This window comes from Agrilus planipennis, unplaced genomic scaffold (assembly GCF_000699045.2).
Source record: "Agrilus planipennis isolate EAB-ADULT unplaced genomic scaffold, Apla_2.0 scaffold257, whole genome shotgun sequence".
In the NCBI taxonomy this organism is placed as follows: domain Eukaryota; kingdom Metazoa; phylum Arthropoda; class Insecta; order Coleoptera; family Buprestidae; genus Agrilus; species Agrilus planipennis.
The window spans coordinates 124,399-147,459 of record NW_020438985.1 but is presented as its reverse complement, the minus strand read 5'-3'; the positions used below and the strand labels follow the sequence as shown (position 1 = coordinate 147,459).

General features: G+C 32.3%; 1 protein-coding gene across 1 annotated transcript; it reads left to right on the top strand.

Annotated features, from left to right (window-relative positions):
* LOC108740955 (protein similar) lies at window positions 1-22,764 on the top strand. The gene is made up of 7 exons (XM_025975615.1): window positions 1-645; window positions 8,604-8,791; window positions 13,431-13,579; window positions 15,533-15,715; window positions 15,827-16,041; window positions 17,593-17,699; window positions 22,596-22,764. Exons 1-7 carry the CDS (start codon window positions 44-46, stop codon window positions 22,742-22,744), a joined length of 1,593 nt encoding a protein of 530 aa, XP_025831400.1. The 5' UTR covers window positions 1-43; the 3' UTR covers window positions 22,745-22,764.
* The last annotated feature ends 297 nt before the right edge of the window (window positions 22,765-23,061 follow it).

Sequence of the window (23,061 nt, the reverse complement as noted above, 5' to 3'; positions counted from 1 at the left end):
CCTCGGCGTCATTGTAGCAAATCAATGGAAAGCTTCGAGCAATATGAGCGTGGCGCGGGTGCATCAAGGAATTGGTTACGGCCGATTAATAACCAAAAGTAATTATTACGACAATCGCATTTGTAGTGACTTGTGTGACTATAGCTTTGCAGTTAATGAAAATGTGCGTGAAAAAGTTCCGGAATCAACTTTCTCCCAACCACCTGATCCCATTGTTGTTCCCGAAATACATCCTTGTATATACGATTACCCAATCGACAATGTCCTTAACACATTTTCCAACGAACACACCCCTGATTTAGTACCTTCCGATTTATATTCGGACTCTTTAATTCCTTCAATTTTTGACGAAGTTTCTTTAGTAAATAACGACAATGCCTTCACGGAAATTCCGAATGCGAATCCTTTTGTTGCGCAACCACCGGCAATATGCTACAATTCTTCCGAGTGTCCTTCCACCATGATAAATCAAAATGGAATTAGTCAAAATAATAACAGGATTAACCCAAACGGATTACTTTCTAAGTTAAATTTACCCTGTCAAACGATAGAGGATTGGGATTATAACGATTGCTATAGCTTTTACGCTAACGGTTGTTTAAATACATGCCGCTTTGTGGATGCAATGGATATAGAGGACTTTATGTAAGTTTTGATAAAATAGTAAAAATTTCTGATAAACAACAGCAGGAGTTGTCGCTGACTGATAAGAAACTCGGTGTTGCTAGGAATTACATGTTATAGACGATAAGCTGAAATGGCTGGACTAATAAAAAGCAGCAGCTAATATAAAATATAAATTGTACTAATGTAAGGATAATGAGAAACTGCGTCGTATTCGATTTCTTCATTTAGGCAAATGCTAGGGCAGTAAAATTTCACTTCACATGTGTGTCTCAACTGATGTTTCTCCCCAACCAACAATACTCTAGACATAAGCATCACTATTTGTATAAAATCGAGTAGACAGTCTCATTTATCATTCTTTGACCTAAAAGAAGAACTGTTGTTAAGTAGATCATCATCAGCGGCGAAAAACTGGCCGCTCAGGAATTTCGATAATGTAACATGCTCACATTTCGTAATTTAAAATCGAATAACTTTCTCGTATAACGGTGAAACTACCAGAACTCATTCAATATCGGGTCAAAATCTTTTTATGCGTATCGAAGACGGTGAAATGGTGAGTCAGGATACAATTGCAGCCGTTCTCAATTTATTATGGTCCTTGATGTGCCAGTGTGGTTAAATTAAAGCTGGTAAAATTAATTAAAAACACGGGTCATTATTGTTTAAAAAAGATTAAAACATAATAAAGTTCGATGTTGGTCTTTCAGAAGTAATTAAATTTTTAGGTACTGAATTCCAAAATTAAGCTTGTATTAGTGTACACGCGTAAGAAGTGAAACTTCTTTGGATTGTATATAATACAGTATTTAAACGAAATTGGCTTAAACTATTGCATTAACTAATTACCAAACAGCAGCAAAATAGAACTTTATTTCGATCAGACTAAGACGAAGTATTGGCTTAGTTTTGTTACAAATCAAAACAAACAGAAACGCATATGCAATACATATGTGTAGGTGTGATTTGCTGGAAATTTTCGGATTAGCGGTTGCTACCTACTAACAGGTTAGCATCTGAAGCCTGATAAAATGACTCAATTTGGACATATCCACCAGAGGTCACACGTGATGCGTGACGCTGTGAGGTGTGATGTTACACTTTTCTCTGTTTTATACCCTAGTAAATTTCCGTCCTATCGTCGATAAAGAAGTTTCACTTTAATAAAAGAAGTGACACATTCTTATTCTTTTTTGTACTTTCTGGTTGTGTTATGATATCGGTATGTGAATGTTATTGCAGTTGGACTTAACCCCAAATGTTAAAGATTAAAGACATCAGAATGAGAAGTGAAGCTTCTGACGAATTCTCACATAAATTTCTACTTCGAAGGTCGCTACAGTTGACGATGCATTTTCTGTCGGTGCTAAGTGTGTTAAGACTGACGTATGTATGGAGTGGTTACGTTTGTTTTGTGGGTCATATTTAATGCATAATACATACTTATATGAAGAGGCCAACTAAAGTGGAATTAATTCAAAGGACATGGATTGATGCTAGGCTATCATCTTCATTACGCAGTTTAGTGTTATAGCGGAAGCTATTAAGAGTTTTAAAAAGGATAACTGATTTTTTTATTGCAGCAATTTTATTATATAAATATCGGACATAGTCTGATCAAATTTGCAAAATTTACGGCGGAAAACAAAAGGTTAGAAGCTTTCGAAATGATGAGGATACCGTGGATAGAGAAGGTTAGAAATGAAGAGGTATTAGAAAGAATAGGAGAACAGGGGACTGATAGAAGAGATAAGGTGGTAGAACATCTCTCAGGCATGAAGGTCTAGTCAGAGACATATTAGAGGCAGAAACAGGAGTTAAAAGGGGTAGTGGTAGACCTAGATTAGATTACTGTTTGTAAATAGTTAAGGATATAGGAGTTCTAGTTTTAGGGAAATGCGAAGATTAGCTCAGGATAGGAAAGAGTGGAAGTGCGTGTCCAACCAGTCTTAAGACTGACGACCTTATGATGATGATATATATAACTGAATATGGTATGAAATTCTTTGTATAGAAGTTAAAGTTGAAAACAGAAAAATGGAATAAATTAATGAAATGTTGAATGTTATAACTGAACTAACATGAAGTAAATTAGTGTTTACCCTTCTCCCTAATGCGCAATTGGGCCTTATCAGTGAAACGCTTCATCTTCTAATACCTGTAGTAAACCATTATTGTAAATTTAAAGTATTATAATTCACAGGTAAATATCCTTAATTCTTCGCTGTTCTGTTACCTATGTAATAACTTCTTATATCCATAAAACTGTAGTGGCACATGTGTATGTGTGTGTCTATGAATAATCTATTATATCTCTCACTATTTACTGAGAAGTAAGTAACGTAGTTATAATTTATAAGGATTAAGCACTATTTGCTACAAAATTTTAATCCTAGGTAGTTTACCTTGTGAGACATCTTCTTAATGTCTTATAAAAGTCGACAAATTGCCACAAAAATTAAAGGTAGCATATAATAGTAGTAGAGTACAACCGTTCGCGAGCATAGAAGTGACTCCTTTTGTTGAATGCAGTTCTATCCTGGCTATCGTCTATTTTATAGCTCTACTCCTTTCATCGCTGACCGTAAAATCAGTCACAGTCATTTTCCGTCACCTATGTTTAAATTCGCTCTTTCCCTACGTTTTCTTCCCTTGCATACCAGTATTTCTGTTTTGCTGTTATTAACTTTTATAGAATACTGTTTTGTCAATACCGTTTCCATTTTTAAAAAGTTATTTCCTACTCCTGCCAACGTTATCCTTGGAAAGGTTAGTTACGTTTCAAATTTAATCTTGCATTGCTATCTTCATGGAGATTGTAAACTCAACTTTTACCAAGAAATTAAACAGCAAAAATTTGAAAACGCGTTTGATATTGAAAACCGCGGACCATGTTGTGTACAGTAATAAAGTTCATCGTTAACACAATGCTTATTTTCATGTAGGAGTTGAATAAAAACTAGGTCATTATACAAACAAATGATGACTTATTAGTCGTCTGTTACTGACGTAATTTGAGTAAAGGCAATTTTTTTTAGAAATGTCTCCGACTACAAAACTATCATCATAATAACTGTGGATAAACCTCAGTAGGTGACGGTCATTGCATAAATATTTTTAAAAACATTAATATCAAGCCATTTGTTACATAATGAAAGGCTTAATTTAAGAGAATTCAGTAATAACCATAATAATAATTTGTACTTATTTGTGTTTTTGTATTTGATAGATAAATAATGAAATGCTTTACTATATTCCTGATTAAGTCTCTAATCTCACAGTCAACTACTAGTTTGACCTTCCAAGCCGTTAACCCTGTTACAATTTGACATAACAAAGTACTTGTAAATTGATCTATCCTTTTGTCCTCATTTTTCTTCAGTCATTTTTAATCTATTTATTACAATAATTGGCCATTGCCTTGTGCAAAATGCTGCAGAAAAACTGTAAATTTATTTATTTATTTATGTTTACTACAAAATTTGATAATTGTGCAACTTTTTATTTTTAAGGCGAATAAAATTTAGTTTTAAACGGTTAAAATTTCAATTATTTCGACTCGATTCGAACATAATTTGCACTGCTCAACAACAACAGTACATCTTAAACAAAAAAAAAAAATAAAATAAAAGAACTGTAATAAAAACCTATTGTCGTTTAATACGGTTACGAAAAGCATGTACCTATGTATTTTTAGCATTTTAACTAGTCAGGGCTCGTGGTCAATTAATGAAATTAATGAGGAACATGATTACGGTACATAACGTTTGCTATTCACCAAATTAAAACATAGTTATAACAACCACGTTTAAACAGTAGAGAGTTTAGTGTTATTGTACGTGTTATCTATTAAGTTTATTAGTTAGTCGATAATACTTAACATTTTTACTACTTTCTATTTTTATTACTTCAACTGTTAATACTATGGGTACCCAAAGAAATTTCTTCGGATGAGTTATTGTATACAGAAAGCCCAAAAAAGTCTATTTCTGTCACCATAGGTATTCCAATTTTCAATTTTGTCAGGCTTAATTATATTATTGTTGAAACAAAAGTGGTCCGGCAAAATAATTGGTCAATGGTTTTAAGTTAAAGAAGTTTAAGAAAAGTTTAGAAGCGTTCCAAATGTGTGGATAGAGGAGGCTAAAAATGAAGAGGTATTAGAAAGAATAGGAGAACAAAGGACTCTATGGAAGTCAATAAGAAATAGGCGAGATAGGTTGGTAGGATACCTTCCCAGGCATGAAAGTCTAGTCAGAGACATATTAAGGGCAGAATCGGGAGTTAGGAGGGGTAGTGGTAGACCAAGATTAGATTACTGTTGGTAAATAGATAAGGATGTGGGATGTTCTAGATTTAGGGAAATGCGAAAATTAGGTCAAGATAGGGAAGAGTGGATGTGCGTGTCCAACCAGTCTTAGGACTGACGACCTTATGATGATGACTGCTTGGAATATAGCGTACTTTTAGCACTAATAATGGACATAGAAGCAAAATTTTATGTACGTTTCAACTATGGCTTTTCTAAATGAGCAAATGTTTTGAAAAAAACAACATTGCTCAGTTTTTGGCTTCCTAAAGTTATACGAAAGATAAATTACAGGCGGGCGAGCCTCTAAAATAACTGTGTCCTTTTTATATTATGGCTATATGGCACAAATACACATGACAAAATTTGAAATTAATTTTTATAAAGGTAAAAATGAATAAAAACAACTTGCACCACGACTACAGATGAAATTAATTTGGTATATATTCATTTTGTATTTAGTTTCTTTAAGTATATTGTAGTGATTCACGTGTGGAATTGTAAAGTCCGTGTGATACCGTTGTGGCTGCGATCCTTACTGTAAATATGTCAACTTTTGACAATTTTTTGATCTTGTAACAATTTTGCCGGGTGTAGTATTAATATACGTCCCGTCCTGTGATCTAATTATAGCGGAAAGAAATCATACCCATCGTTTCGTTTTTCCTTTTGTAAATTCGCAGTCCAATTCCGTTTTTCCGCGTCATAGCCACTCTTTCATTCTACCTACGTAGGTAGTACATACCTTACGTTACCAATGAAAATTGCTCGAATGTATCGACCAAAACGAACGCCTACAGACTGTTGTTATCACATCGCGGATGGTGACAGAGCACAGAGTTGTATACGTACAAACATACAAATGTTAAGACCATCAGTTATCTAAATGACCCTGTCCGATCCAACAAGTTTATAACTAACAGAAAGAACCCACTACTCGCTGGTCACAATAGAGCGACTAATAGCATCAGATTATTTACGTACAGTTATTTGTATATTTTGTGTTTGTTTTTGTATTGTATTGACGAACATTTATGTTCGAACTCGTATAATTTGTTTACCAAATTCTTAGTTGACTTCTGATTTTCGGAAAGTGAACATAACCAATGAAGTCAGTGAGTGGCCGATCGGTGGTGGTGGTGCATAATTTGTTTAAGTGAATTATTCGTAATATACGTCTGTTCGTAGATAAAAATTCGTTATCGTCAAGTGTTACTTAAAAATAATTCGTCAATTAATTAATCGTTCAATTAGTAACTGGTCTTAAGTGAAAGATTTTTATACTGCGATTGCAATCCGATCATGAATTCATCTTATGATTACGGTTTTGCGAGAAATTGTATTATGATGATAAATACTCGCCCAGATGTTGGAGTAATCAGGTACCTATTTGTTGTCGCTGTTCAAGTGAAACTGAAAAATTATATGTATTACATTGTTATTCATGTTGTTTACTTTTTTGTTTATTTTTTCAATGTTGGCAATAAAAATGTTAAATGTTTAAAAAAAATTATCCTTTTCTTGAAAAAGTATGCACGGAATTCCTATGCCTTACGATCATTAAAAATTTCTAATTTCAATAATTACATGTTTTTATATATTCTATTTGAAGTTTGAGAATACCTAATCTCCATTTTAAATGAAAAAAGGCAAATCAGGCCCAAAACATCGGATTAAAAGTCTATTCTTAAAGTGGATTAATAAAATGTTTGCCCATGTTGAGGTACAGAAAATTAGGTACTTACCTTATATTAAAAGTGGAGTCTCCAAGTAGTCGAAATTTTGTGTACTTAATGTTTCCATTTTTAACCGAAAGGTTCATTATAATTTTCCGCTGAGATAGATAACATTTCATACTAGCGTAAATTTGCTTTTTCCTGTTGGGAGAATTTATAAGAGATAAATTTCCACTAAATACAACATTAGATCTGTATAAACGAAAAGAGTTTGAACAGTTTTCTGTACATATATGAATTCTTTCATGGTTTGATAAAATTTATAAAATACTAGGTTTTACCCCGTGGCTTTGCTCGTGTTCATGTCTTAAACATGTGGAAAGGTCATTGACGACCACATTAAACTAATTTCTTTCTATCCCTCGGGAACTGTATTTTTTTTCTGGATAAAAGGTACCTCTGACAATGTGTACAAAATTTCAAGATGATCACAAAATGGTAGCAAATGAACTCTCATTTGCATTTATAATATTAGTTAGGATTTAAAATAAGTCATAGTAATTTTGTCTTTATTTTGATATATTTAATTAACATTTGTGGATGAAGATGAATTGGGAAGAATATGGATTTCAGATTATCCCTGAAGAAATCCAATGCAATTGACGACGGAATGTTGTCATATCCGTTACTAAATCTTCCTGTTGCTATTAAATTCTGTTTAAAACTGTTATTGTACCTATCCACCAATTAATATGCCTTTTGGGTAATCGTAAACTATAGAAAAAGTAAACATACGTATATTATTATTAGGAATAGAAGAAAGAGCCTATATTAATTGACGTTAATAGTAATTTTCCAATCTTTAGTCAATATAGATTAGCTCCATCATTACGAAAATATTTATTTTATTTGTAGGTTGTCTATAAGAATTCAAAAGCAAATTTCATATTTCTAATTGACAGGTTTATTGAAAATTTAATTTAATTTTAGTTTCGCTTTCCTTTTGAACGTAGAATATTTCGACACCTTCGGTATCTATTAATATTTGGTTAATCTTAATAAAGTTCAAGAATCGCTGATGCAGTTAAATTTATGTTTTCTAAAAGTGTTTAAAACTTTGAAACTGTAAGCGATGTCTTCGAGATATAAATTTAAAAGTATAACGCTAAAAGTTGAATTTTCTCTAACTCAAGCTCAACTGGTTGCATTTATGGGTTCCCGCTGGAAAAATGGTTTAATATATGCATTAACTTGTAAATAATTGTACGAATGTCAAACTTGATTAATGAAGTACACGAAAAGTACTAAAGGAATTGTTCTAACTGTAAGAATATTATTGTTTACGACTAGGTATAAAGTGTTTATTAATGTTGTATTATGAGTTGTGACAAATGACTGTCTGACACGTCTTCATTATCTCCCATTTCAGTTTTGATATGCTTCGAAATTTTTTTTACTTTTGTTATCAAAATGTACGAATGATCTTTGATCTATCTTTAACACCAAAATTCTTTATTCTAATTCACTTTAGCGTTCCGCGTTTGAAGACGATTTTCCTGTTGACAAACTTGTTTTGATGTTACCAAAAGTTCCAAAATTTAGTTGTTCAGAACCCTAAACTGCTTAAGGAGTTTCGAGCACGTGAAAGTAATAAAATGCTTAGCTCATAAAAAAGTTTGTTTTCGTCTCGAAATGTAATACAATTTTTCTACATTAAGTTTAATTTGTTTTCCACCCAAAAAAGATATAAAACTGGTATATTATGATAATAACGATGTTGATAGTATCTGTTTACCGCCAGTTTTTTCTTCCTGTTTGTTCTTTCAAATTGATCTGATAGTTTATTTCGTAAAAACTTCTGTTCAGTGGCGCAAAACATGTTTATTGGCGCTAATGTTTAAGTCTTTTGGATGAGTATTGAATGTCGATAATTCTATCAAATTTTCAATATTTAGTTTAGTTGTGTATTCACGTTCTTTCTCTTGTTTCAGGAATAATGAAAAAAGGAAAGAAAAATCGAGAGATGCGGCCCGTTGTCGTCGATCTCGCGAAACAGAAATTTTCACAGACCTTGCAAACGCTTTGCCTTTAACAAAGGATCAGATATCGCAGTTGGATAAAGCTTCCGTTATGCGACTCGCTATCTCTTATCTAAGAGTACGCGAAATGGTTAAACTCGGTAAGTTCAGTACATAATAATTTAGATATTGTAGATTTTTTTTCGTAAATTCATAATGATTAAGAGGCTTTGTAAGAGCAGAGATATAAGCACATATCTCGTAAATTAAAATAGTAAGGTATTCTGATTTTTTTTACTTTTATCAACAAATATAAGATACGTGAAATTATTAGAATTTTTCCTCCTGTGAACATTCTGAATTTTTATAAATTACGAGTAATTATAATTAATAAAGCATTTGGAGTTTTCATTTTATAACGAGGAACATTTCATAATATATAATCGATGAGTTCATTAATCGCAAAGTATAACTGAGGTCTGTTTAATCGGCATCGATACCACTGAAGATGAAATTTGGAAGAACATCCTTTGTGTGTTAAACTATCTACATCTATCTAGATATTAAATATGGATCCGGTTTTATGATCCTGCCGGATAATGACGTCGAGTACTCGGCAGTGCTGGACGATTTTCCAGAGAAAAAAAAAGAAATCAACACCAGCAATAATAATCTAAACTTGCCTATTGAAAATAGCCAATTAAGATTGTTTTGGGATAGGTCGTTTCTTCTGATTCATATTATTTATTGATTACTATGCTAAATTATTGATTATTTCGATATAGTTCTTGTGTTTACTTTTTCTCGTGAACTAGAATACATCAGTATGACCGAACTGTTACAATTTTTGTCGCCTGTTGATATAATCAGGCTTTAATTAATGATAATTTATTAATGGCTCGTTTCAACGGTTTCAATTCAACCCTCTCGTTGATCCGCCAATCAAAAATTAAAATTTTATTGGTTGATTATTTAAACGATTTGAGTGGGACCGACTTAGTGTGGTTTGGGACGTTGTTGAGGATGGTATTTAATGCAAAGCTCACCAGAACGAAGACACCGAGCGGCATGACCTGGAGCTTTAGACCATTGCTTAGCATTCGGGTCCGTTTGCCTTTGTCCAAGTTTTTCTGTGGTTGTCTTGGATCACTTAGGCAAATACTGGGGCACTAATATTCCACAGATAATCTTTCATTCTCTTCTGTCTTCATTTCATCCGCCTCATCTTTCTCACCCGAACCACCATCCACCCATTCCCACGATTCCTGAAAGGAGGCTGAAGAGGGTCTTCCGGTGTAGTCCGGAGGGACTGCCCGTCCACCAGCACTAGTGGCTGGTGGGAATGAAATAACCAAAAGTTTTTTTTTAAAGAGAACGAAGACATAAACCATTGCCCGTAGTAGTTCTGCATAGTTAATGCTGGGTGGGTACCCGGTTATTCGGGTAAAATCACTGTTCGATGCATCTCTAGTAGAAATTATTTTAATTTGGTGGGTTTGATGTAGCGCTACTAAGTCACTTGATAGAAAATGGAGAAAGTGGTGTTAGAAGATATTTCGGATTCAGCTAATCAGTGACATAGATACTTTAAAAAATTCATTACATACCGTTTATTTTATGATGTTTCGATACAAAAGTTTTCAATGAAATACGTATACGTATGCGTAAATAGAACGTAATAACTATTGTAATTTTAGTTAACGTAAAACGTTTTCTTCTATTATTTCGGTTTTCCTTAGTCATTTCCCGGACAAATTGCTTATACGACAATTTTTGTTTGTTGTATTGTTTATTGCAGTTTTTATGCGATGTTTTACGTTCAAAAACAGTAAAACTTCAACGAACCTAACGGATTTCGTTCGCGGTTTTCCAACAAGAACACAAACGAGGCCGGCACTTAAACCGTCACCTTGTAGTTGAATGAAAACGACAGTTTGTTTATTTGTTTTTTGTTTGCTTAGTTAAAAATGTTAAAAAGAATGACATATGAACTATGAAGACCCATACACATTTTCGTCACATCGACATATTGACGAACAGTTTCCTGTTGATTGACATAATTAGGTATATGCTAAATAACCTATCCATTTAAATTAAATTTGAAACAAATAATTTCATCTGCTAATGATTTTCAAAATAAGGTTTATGTTGTTTGCTACTGTTTCTTAGAAAGGTGCTACACTTACTAGGATCGAAAGACTACAGGTAATTTATCATCATCATAAGGTCGTCAGTTCTAAGACTGGTCGCACACGCATCTCCTCTCTTTCCTATCCTGCGCTAATCTTCGCATTTCCCTAAAACTAGAACAACCCAGATCCTTTGCGAACAGTAATCTAATCTAGGTCTACTTCTACTCCTGTTTCTGCCTCTAATATGTCTCTAACTATACCTTTATGCCTGTGAAGGTGTTCTACCGACCTACGAACTTAGTAATTTATTAAAGTTAAATTAAATATGCCTTATGTATCATCTCGTCATCTTGGTTAGTGCATTTTTTTTGCACTTAGCATTCAAAATAGTTACGATTTGTCATCATCACGATAGGAGAAATTGAAGTTGAAGAAGGGATACAACGAATAGTTAAGTACACGTAGATTTTGGTATAGATTAACTTGTAGGCACATGACATGGAACTTTTGTACACGAACTCTGACTAAAAGCTTGCTGAGCTTTTTTCTTTTACTAAAGTAGCACTTGTTATTTATTTTTTTTTTTTTTTCATAAAATGTAATAAAACTTATACTGGCATATTGAACAATTTGTACAAACAAGTCTGTAGTGTCATTATTGGCTTCATTGTCAAATTTCTCTCTCGCTGCCGTTAATTAAACAAAACTTAATTTGCAATTTTTCGCAGAGCAAAAGTTTAAACACTAGACAAATATTTAAAGTGGCATACTACTAATGTATGGCTTCCTTAAGAAAATAGCTTTCGAAAGTTTAATTGCCTTAACACTGACGTCTATCTATATTTAGAGACCACTTTAAAAAGGTACACATTTGATTGTTTGATATTGTCTAGTTACTGTTAGTACATAATCATGCATCTATCACCTTTTTCCACTTCAACGAATCCGAGTTATTTTATTTTTTAATACAAATGAACACATGTGTTACAATCAGTTACTTCAAACATGATAATCATGCATTTTTACTAGATATAAATGGAACCTTCTTATAACTGAAAAATATTTACACGATATCATATTGATTGATATTTATAGATATGCGATTTATAATAGATAAGCAACAATGTGATTTAAAGTTAATTCCGTTATTTAATATTAAAAGTACCTATTTATTTATTGATAGAATTAAAACGAAGTCCGAAGTTTTCTTTTGTGACTTGTTCGTTGATTGTTAACCGATTTAATTATTCTTTTTTTTTATCTCAAAGTCGGTCCCGTTTGAATTAAAAAGAAAAATATTCCATCTGTAAAAAGTGTGGTAAGTTGGGGGTTGATTTAAAAATTACTTGATGAGATACGCCAACCCCGTCATTTCCTTGTGGCCTTTCTCATTGTACACATCTCATGAATTTGTTGTTACCTTTTTAGCTTAAGTTTGTGCATATTGGTAAATTATTAGAAGTCAGTACATTTAAATTATTATTGTTGTTGTTGTTTCATAAAAAATCGATAAATACATATTCGGCTTTGATAGTAGTCCACTGCGTGTTCCAATAAAATAATGGAAATTTAATATGCAAATTAGAAAGTTGACGTATTGTCATGATGTGCAGAATACGAAATTACTTTGCTGCTCCTGCAATGAAAGCATAGCCTTGTGCCATTTGGAATTGCAATGTTCTTTTTGTTTACCGATACGTTGTAACTCTGGGGTCAGGAACGAGCCTGCTGCATATTATTATGATTATTGTAAATTCACTTGTTATTAACAGATTAATAATTTCCGTGAAAAATCTTAAATGAAAGATAATAATTTTACGGTATTTATTAGTACACACGTGTAACCTCCCTGTGAACTGTTATAATTAATAAGGAGCTGAAGTTATTAGATAAGGTCCATACTTAGGCCGATGATTAAAATTTTATGGGGTAAGATCTGAAATGCGTGCTGCTCTTTGTTATAGATTCGGACCCACATATGAAAACATATAATACTGCAATGCGGTACATTTTCCATAAATATTTAATTGGTTAGCGACCTAAGTCCGTCCCTAATAGTGACGTCATATGCTAACCACTCCTGCTCTCTAGTAAAATTGGATTAATTGGAAAAATAATCACGTTTTCAAAATCCGTAGATAAATATAAGTGTCTAATCGTATTTATCATTTTTAGTTGCCTTCTTAAATATTAATAATGTAACTTACCATTAATTTCTTAGATTGTTCTGTAATTGTTTGTACAATTGCTTATTCTTTGGAATTATAATTTTTATGTACACCAAACTATTTATATTATACTATTTACCATCTTATATCTCGTGATAAATTGACCCCAAGGCGTTTAGAATGGTTATTACATAAACCACATTTATTGTTTTAGAGGGTTCAAGAACCGTAAGCTAGCATATGTATGCCAGATGAATTTTGATTATCTGAATAATTGCAATTGTTTTTAATTCTGTACGAAAAATTTGTTTCCATTTGTCATTAATTTTAAATTCGAGTAAAAGTCAGTTGAACGCATATGCATTACGTTACTTTGATGAACGATGCCTTTTGTAAGATAAACATGTATTATTTTTTGTAGATTTGCTAGAAGTTGTTTAAAAAGAGCCTTAAATAATGATCTTTTGACACTTTCATAATAGTTTTCTCATTTGTTTCAGTTCCTCAGATTTTAAAAAAAGAGGACGATTTGTCAGCCAGCGAGGACATTTTTTTAAAGTCCCTCGACGGTTTTTTATTCGTTCTATCCACCGACGGTGATATAATATATTCATCAGAAAATGTCGCCGAGTACCTTGGCATTACACAGGTGAGTTTTTATATAATTTTCGCAACACGATTTGCAACATGTTTCATATTTTTCTTCATTTTTTGCCCGAAGTTTTCTTTATAACATTCGTCCCAAGGTTAAAGCCGTGTGATATTTTTGAATATAAAATTTTTCCGTATTGCTGGAAATATATTTTAATAATACTACTTGTACTTAATTTAGTGAAAACCAAGTTAAAGTTATATTCGCTTCATTTATAGCGCCACTTGATTAATAATTATCGTCTATCAACTAAAAGTTATAAACAATGCCAGCTTATAATTTTTTGAGTCTATTAACCTAAACTTCATGTCTAGAGATAGTAATTATGTAAATACATATTACGTAAAAGTAAATAATGTTGCACTTGTACTAAAAAGAATCTTACGGTTATGACTACATACTTTAGTTAATCGTATGAATTGGACGTGTGTGTTTAATTAAAATCATTCAACTACATGCAAATTATGTTGAGTACCTTCTTGAACGTAATGCATATATTTTATGACAAAGCAAATTAATTAAATATTACAAATTATTTTTATTACCAACATTGCTGACTTCTTAAAATTGAAGGAATCATATTTATTCACGGAACAGGAATGCTTAGATTTTCCAAGAAAGTAGAAAGTAGTTTTCTTCAATATACACAAAGTTATAGAAAATCCCCCGTGTTCTTAAAATTTCATGACATTTAAGAAATTCGATATGTAAAATTTCAAAGTATGATGACACAGAAAGGATTCCATTGGAAAAAACACTGTCCAGTAAAACTGGTTTATTTTAATTTTAGCTTGCGTACAATTAAACATATCTTTATTTATTATTGTTGTAGTAAAGCTTAACTAATTGGAAATAGATAAATAATTGAACGACCTCGTCTTATCGCATATGTGTTTGTGAATAACACATTCAAAAGTAATTTTTCTAATGCATGTATTAAAACGTTATTTAAGGTATTTGGTTGGAATTTGGGACGAATTTGCGTCATATTATAGCAAATATGAAATTTGAAAGTTATACTAAGAACAAAAATAAAGAGAAATGAAAGAACTTACGTATTCATTTAAAAAGAATTTACTGTACATAAGTGCAGTTAAAGGCGGCATTGTTTGAAAAATTTATAACGAAAATTGCCTTATTTTAAGTGCATTCGTTCGTAATAACAGAATCCGTCAGTACTAATTTTGTAGTACTTCCTTTAGTATCACAAACGAATTTAGTAGGATCACTGGAATCATTAAATATCTGGTATCAAATTGCTAAGTTGGAAAGACAGTTTTGTAGATAGGAAATAAAGAAAATCGGACTTAACCAAGTACTATCTTCTTTTCTTCTAGTACAATATAAATACATTATTTTCTTAAAGTTTTGTCTTTTAGAACGACTTAAATCGTGGTGTCAGCATAAAAAGTGCATTACATTTTCATGGTCATCTTTTCTATAATATTGTTTGTATCTTTATTCAAATCGAGCGAACGTTATCTACCGAATTGTAAAAAGTCTGTGAATTTTTTATATAGCCTTGTGCCTTTTATATTAGAAGTTCCGTTTTACAGTCAAACGTGATCTTTCCTTTATAAATTGTATCTAGTTTTGTTTTAGATCCGCATAGAACATAGTTAGATTTACCTTACATTCTATTAAATTTTTTGTATATTGTTTACTTAAAAGTTAACAAAACACGATAAATGGGTACATTTTACCTTTAATTATGAAAGCTTTTGGTGGTTCCTTACCAAAATGATTAGCATTTGAAATGGGGATTCTCCGGGTGTTCTTAAATACATATTTGAACCTTTATTAGCTAAACTAAAAATAACATTATATTTATATTAGAGTTTTGTACTACATATATGTATTCCACAAGAATTAAAATTGAAACATCGTTTAATTTACATTACAAAACTTATTTAACTTTCGGTTTTTATTTATGTTTATTGTTAATTGCAGGTTGATCTCATGGGGCAGAATTTATACGAATATAGTCACCCTTGTGATCATGAGGAGTTCAAAGAAATCCTTTCTGCCCGTACGTCTGATGACTCGGAGGAATCGAGATCGTTTTTCGTCAGATTAAAGTGTACATTGACTAGCAAGGGCAGATCCGTTAATCTCAAGTCAGCCACATACAAGGTAATTAAAATAATCAGAAATTTTTTGGTTTATTCGTTTTTTTTACATTAAACTTTGAAATTTCTATTATAATATATTTCCTTATAAAAATGGTTGTTATTTTTGTTGCAGGTCATTCATTTTACCGGTCATTTCCTTCAACGCAATAAAGCGTTAAAGGGAAAAAATGATACCGAGTCCAAATCAAATTCTTCCAGTCAACAACGATGTTTGGCTGTTGTTGGCCAGCCCATTCCACATCCATCAAACATCGAGGCTCCTCTGGGCAAAAATACGTTTTTGACTAAACACGGTTTGGACATGAAGTTCACCTACGCTGATGATATGTAAGTAGCTGAAATAAAATTATTATCAATAGGAATGTTGCTAGTCAATTAACGCTTAATTACAAATAAAAAAAAAGGAAAGAGTCATTTCGTATGGTGCTTGATTTCTTTTTGTATTGTATTACCTAGCCCGTCAATTATCTTTTTTGTACCATTGTAAATTACGAGCTTATACAAAGAGGTCTTTAATGATCAATTAATAAACATTAACCGCAGCATATTATACAAAAAGTACACAGAAACAATTTTCTGCAATTACACGTTATGTAATAAAGATTCAATTTTGTATTAAATGAATAAAATAAATAAACGTAAGCGGTGTAATGTGCAGAAGAAACTCGTGACGCATTTGTGATTTTAGTTTTTCAATTGACTACATTTTTTAAAATTCAGTTAATTTTGTTCTTTTAGCGGGATCAACAGTTGTCTTTGATAATGAAAAATAATTGATTATAAATTAATTACTCTTTCTCAATGCAGGAATAAACATATCTTCAGTAATCGACACGTGTATGGCTTATCGCGTAGTCAAAAATATAAAAAAAGTATTTCTTGACATCTGGTAATTACTGACTGCAGTTTCTCCCAAAGATCAGAAAAGCCTTGGTCTTTCACTTCTCTTAAGACTCGTGTTTGTTTGATTGTCAGTGACCTTAATCTTGTCAGTAATACGCTCTTACGCTGAACATACAGGAATTGAATCGTTGATTTTTACTCCTTAGTATTATTAATAGCGATAATAAATGCAATTTTAAACAGGTTGGTTAATCATTGCCTGGTCTATGCACACATTATCACGTTTAATTGTAAAGTTCATTAAACGTTTGCTGTTATTTAATAATTTGCATAACTGCAGTTAGGCGTATTAACTCTTTTCAATGTTTTTTTTTTTTTATATATTGGTCATTCAACAGGCAAAGGTCGCTAATGAGCCGAGTTGCTAATTTGATAATATATTTTTTTGCAAAAGTTAGTATGTACAGTGTTTTTCATAAATTGTGACGTGGTAGCTGATTGAATGACTAAACTGTTTTTTACCTTTTAATCAAAGTAAAATTGTTTGCGTGAAAATTTATGGCGCCTTATAGGTTTCGAATATGTCAGGTGCCCTTATATTACAGTACACACTCGATAATAAGGGCATTACAACGGTAAACCGGCATAATGTGAACAGCATACTAATTATTCTAGGCCACCGTATATCGTGAACAAACTAAGGTTTCGCTTATAGAAGTGAATGTATATTGACCTTAAAAATTCATATTTCGCCGCTATTGTTGCTCCTTTGCTGCAAGCCACGATATATTTGATACTTTCCTAATCGTACCAGTATTAGCTGGGAATATGTTTTATTCCTGTGTTGTGTTACTTGCGTTCTGCAAATCCTTAACCGTTGAGTATAGTTGCATTAGATGAAGCAATTTAAAAATAATAACTCATTGGGTAGAAAAGAATGTTGTTAATATATTAAAAAAATATCATGCATAAAATGAAAAATCATCAGAAGTAAACAAAACATTCCGGTATCTACATATTTTATTTTTGTTACAGAATGGTGGACTTTTTGGGGTATAACCCAAAAGATTTGATTGGCAAATCTATCTACCATTATCATCATGCCTTGGATAGCGATGGAATCTGTTCTGCCTACAAAAGCCGTAAGTAATTTGCTTTCTTGTTAGGGGTCGTTTACATAATACGTTCGCTGATAAAGTTGTGGGAGGGTGGTGTATTGCTTAGCCTAACGAAATACTACAAAGGGGAAGGAAGTCTAAGGAAATATGACGTTCAATGTTTTTTTTAACTTGACAATTCTTAAAATTTTTTATCACGATAGAAAGTCATTCTCATTGCTATTTTTAATTATAAGGAATCGATTATAGAGTAGAATATTTGTTAAGGGGGTCGCTGAAAGTGTAACAAAAGGAAGGGGAGGGGTAAAAAAAGGTGAAATTTTGAGTGACGTATTTTATGGGCAATCCCTTTTTATTATTTCTTATTCTGCGTTGTATTAGTGAATCTGTTGAAATTTTACTAAATCATCTGTTTAACTCAAATTAAAAAAATCTAATATTGTCTGTTGGTGGATGAAGATAAAACGCTAAATTGTTGAGTTTTTAGGTAATATAGTATAGATAAGGAGTTTTAAAAATAATTACTTTTTGAAAAACGTCAATATAATCTAATTATTACATGCTAAATTATCTCCTTACGTACAGTATAAACTAAGGATAATAATTGTTTTAAAATATTTATAAATCTGAATTAATGTTTAAAGTAAATTCTTCTGGTGTGAGATAACAGATAAAATGTTATTGTATAAATATACGTGGATTTTCATTTATTATTTCTCGTAATAAGTAGTTTATTGCCATTGTAGGGGTTGCCAAAAACTATAAAAGTACCTTTCATTATCGTTATTCTTATTGTTGTTGCCGTTAATTGTAAATATCACAAAACGGGAATCTGTTTATCCAAAATTAGTAGTATATTCCCTTTTTGATGTATTTGGAGGGTATGATTAACTGGAATGCAATGAAAGCCGTTTTGACTATAACTATTGATAAATAGTTATATTGGACTTCAATTTATTTTAATATTCTGTGAAAATGGTTTCTTTTGCTTTTGCAAGTCTTAATATATTTAATTCGTGTAATATTTGTAAATTCCCGCTCGTTATTAATTTTATAAAAGTATCCTGTAAGTGGCACCATCTGTTGCCGAACGTAAGCCGTGAGGTATGGACAACCTTATTACGTGAAGCTTTACAAAGCAGTTGCTGGTTTCATAGAAACAGATGGCGCCAGCCATTTCACTGAATAGAAATAAAACAAGTTTATTATTTTGTTCACCATTAAGCATATACAGGGTGTATTGTGATTGACGTCTATTCAATATTCAAGAATATATAGATGTATAGCAGACTTGATAAACTTTATTAAGGTACAACTATCTGGTTTTATCAAATTGTATCTGAATTTTGTCACTACCCCATTGAGATAGAGCCTAATATTATTTTTATTTGATGATTTGATATTAAAAGCTGGGGTGTTATTCATTTCTTTATTTAATGCTATATTCTTCTTGAGTCACTTTTAATTACTGGAAGGGCTTTTAAGATAACTTAAGAACTTTTAAACAATATTCAGGCTGTTTCTTGTAATTGTAAAAGTTGAAGAAAAAGTGAAAGAAGTGAAAGTATTTGTATTATTAGAATTTCGCAAAAAGAAAAAAAGAAGAGTTCCCCAAATATATAAAAAAATTTACTGTTCCTTTTTCAAAAAAATGTGTATTTTTCTGGCGTTATTATATAGCAGGGAGTTTTTGGAATGAATTCGTGAAGATTCGTTTATATAATTTACATTGTTACAAGAGTTCTTTGAAACGAAAATTGATATTGATGAATTGTATGTCTGAGGGTAGTAAAGTTGTTTTGGCGCTATGCATTGCTAATCCTATTGATAAGGCGATAAAGCTGAAAAAAACTTTTAATTATCTCGTTTTGTCGAAAAGAGAGCGAGAGACATTTGGCACCGTTCCACATCGCTGAATCGTACCAAAAGAAAACATCGCATCTATCATAACCACACGTTTCCTTTATAATATATACTAAAAATACGGTTCTTTAACCCTTAAAGGCGCCAACAACATGCTTCGCGTCGTTTTTAGATGGCAAAATAAATGCTTTTCCCTAAATTCCATACCGGTTTTGAGAAAATAGTAATAAAAATTAAACGTTAGCATCTAGCAGGTGTTATTTTATGATGCCAAAAAGTATTTTTGTATTTAGCACAAAATATTTGTAACGAATGCGATAATAAAAAAAGTAATTTGTATTTGGCAAAACAGTGATTGAAAATAATAATTCTTGTCGACACAGTACCACACATGTATTAGTATCTGAATGTAAATAATATTTGAATGCAGTTTTGCTGCTTTCATCACAAGGGTTGCCTGTCGGAACTTTTCTTCCTCTGCCTCTCTACTCGTGTTTCGGCTTCTAAGGGAGCGTACCCATACTACGTGACCCACTTTTTACATTTTTACCCTTCCTTCCCCTCTCGATGACCACATGTAGTGTATGTCAAGACTCATCACTCCCTATAGTTTTCACGTAGTAATTCAGAAATGTGGTTTTAAATCAGTTTTTGCAAACAGAGAGTTTTGAATATAGTTCGAAATGTGCGAAGTTTCCTTAGAAGGTATTGACTACGTGACTAAAACTTAAGCCCCCCACCCACCCTGTGATCAAGCATGGTATTTTTGAAGACCCCCTCCCCCCAACGGGTCGCATAGTGTGGTTACGTTCTTTAATATATGTCGTGTCTCAAAAATCACCTACCTTTTATTCAGAACATCCTCATTTCTAACTTTTTCTATCCATGGTATTTTGATTTCAGCAGTACAGAGCCGTACTCCAAATATACACTTTTGACAATCTTCTAATTAATAAAAGTGTATGCTTTTAACGAAAATTGACCTGACCAAGCCCCAAATGCGCACTCTAATGTAGTCTTCATGCCACAATAAATTTTCAGTAAATGGAGATGTCAGAATAAAAATTAAAGATATTCATTGAATGTTCTTAGTACAAATTGGCAAACAATAAATTTAAGGTCGGAAATTCTGCCTTGACATTCAAGACATTTCAATTGGGCATCTCTGGTTAAATATATGTAATGCACATTTGGGTCATCCACCCCATATGATAATCTCGATGAATTTCGTTTTCGTTTCGGTCGCCGTACTTGGTAGTAATTCTTGATGGTCGTTTTAGCGAAAGCCCCTTGCGTAATAAAACTGCCAGAGGTACACGCGAACCCTTATCGAGAACGTTTCTAATATTTACGATTTGCCATTCGAAAATTTGGTCGTTCTGCACCCTTTTGGGTAAATCTAGGAGATGCCTATAATTTTCTAGTGTTCATGAATTTTAATAACTCGTACGCGTAGATTAAATTTCATACTAGGTACATACCATATTTTTTGATAAACCTGATGTGAGTTCCGTAATCCATTGTGTCTCTTGTTTACTTCTGAAGAATACAGTGATATTTCTGTTTAGTTTACGTTGTATTATGTACACAACAGGTGTTTCTAAAATTCCACAAAGCGTTAAATGTTCTACATATTACATAAAAAAATTATTTTCAGAAATTCCGTGGCAATAACTGCCATTTTAAAAAGGCTTAAAAACAATTTTAGAATTTAATGTGAAGAAAATCGTAAATAACGCTATGGGTTATTTATTTCACGTAATGTTGTAAATTATCTCTAGCGTAAATTCTTAGCGTTTTTTAAGTAAGAATCCATTATTTTTACAGTACATGAAAGATACTGTAAAGTATGATTGAAAGCGTAGTTTAAAGAAAAAAATATATACTTGTATAAATCTTCTACGAAGTTATACAAGTTTGGCACCTATAGATTTTAGAGGAGATCTATCTTTAAAACCATTAAAGTATTTTTATCTCGTTGTTGCTACCACATTCTGTTCAATCCTAATAAAATCTGCTTCGGCCTATCGCCAGAATTCAACTTTCTGGAGTTTCTTCAAGTAATGTAGAATAGTTATCGGAATCGATGATCCACATGTGCTGCGTGACCTATTGATATTCCATTAGACCCCTGCAATTGTACGAAAAATATTATCCCGAAGAAAAAGAGTTTGACGTTTGGGGGTTGGAAATCGTAAAAAGTCCGTGTGACGTTTATTACTACAGTTTTTGGCAATATATTCGGAAAAGGAAAACATTAGCAAGCATTGTGGTCGATTAAATCTATTTTATAGATGAAATTCGTAGTATAATAATGGGAACGAAAGTCAACGAGTCCGTTTTTATGTTGTATTTCATAATAATTATTACAAAATGCTGCTCTAAACCAGTGGTGTAACTAGCGTTAGTAGTAGCCCAGGACGGACATCATATAGCGATTCAAACATCACCGCTTAACTTTTATATACTTCCGATAACACTCGCTCGGGACAAACAGCTTTTGCCGCCCTGTGTGGCGGTAATGTGCCGCCGTACCGCCCCTACTTCCATACCCCATTTACGCCACTGTCCTACATCCTTCGAATATGTATAAAACTATTTTTTAGCAGTGGTGAAATATAAACAGTAACTATTAAATTTATATTTACATTTCTGTTTCCGTACTTAAAATATTTTCGGTCCTGATGTAATCTTTACATTTCTCGAAAGTTAACAGTATTTTAATTTAGGTCTTCCTCTACCTCTCTTTACTCATACAAACTTCTTTTTTCATTTTCGTAATTGCGGAAGTTCCGCACCCATTTTCACATCCGTTTTTGCAACTTGTCGGAACTTCACAAAAGCGACAATGTGCAGCGTTAAATTATAGTCGTCAAAATATTAAGTTTATAGAGAAAAACTTGCGCCTTTGAATACAAATTGTAATTTTCCGCCCGTGTGTGATGTACCCCCGACCATAAGGGGCTAATTGTAAGTGTCAGTAATTAGTTTTTTATATTTCTTTTTTAGTTTTTAGTTTTAACAATTTTTACTATTGATAGTGTCTTTTTGTTACAGTATTTTCGAAAGGTCAGTGTGAAACCAGCAGATACAGATTTTTGGCGAAAACCGGCGGTTACGTGTGGGTATTAACCCAAGCCACCCTGATTCATGATAAACTGCAGAAACCTCAGAGCGTCGTGTGCGTCAACTACGTGATAAGGTAAGTGGATTTGCTTTTCTTTTTCGTTATTTAAACATGATAAATGGTAAAAGCTCCGCATGTCTCGCACATCAAGATGTGCGTCAGAACGTATAAAAGTACGGTCGCAAAAAGAATTCGCTCGTAAACATCGAAAGTGTTTTTGATAATGATAACACGAGCATGAAATTAAATCATAATAGTGGCGCTTTGAAAACATTGCTTGAGAAGCAGTAATAAAATGTTAAGTAGGTAAAATAAAGTTTAAAATTAGACATTCCAAAAAATTGAATAGAAAAATTGAGATATGAAAATGTTTCGAAATATACTACTACATTTAGT

What these genes read in the sequence shown, in the direction of transcription:
- LOC108740955 (XM_025975615.1), top strand. Translation starts at nt 44, where the DNA reads ATGAGCGTGGCGCGGGTGCATCAAGGAATTGGTTACGGCCGATTAATA. An exon ending in AGTACCTTGGCATTACACAG is followed by an intron (nt 13,580 to 15,532) that starts GTGAGTTTTTAT and finishes TGTTAATTGCAG; the next exon opens with GTTGATCTCATGGGGCAGAA. An exon ending in TTCACCTACGCTGATGATAT is followed by an intron (nt 16,042 to 17,592) that starts GTAAGTAGCTGA and finishes TTTTTGTTACAG; the next exon opens with AATGGTGGACTTTTTGGGGT.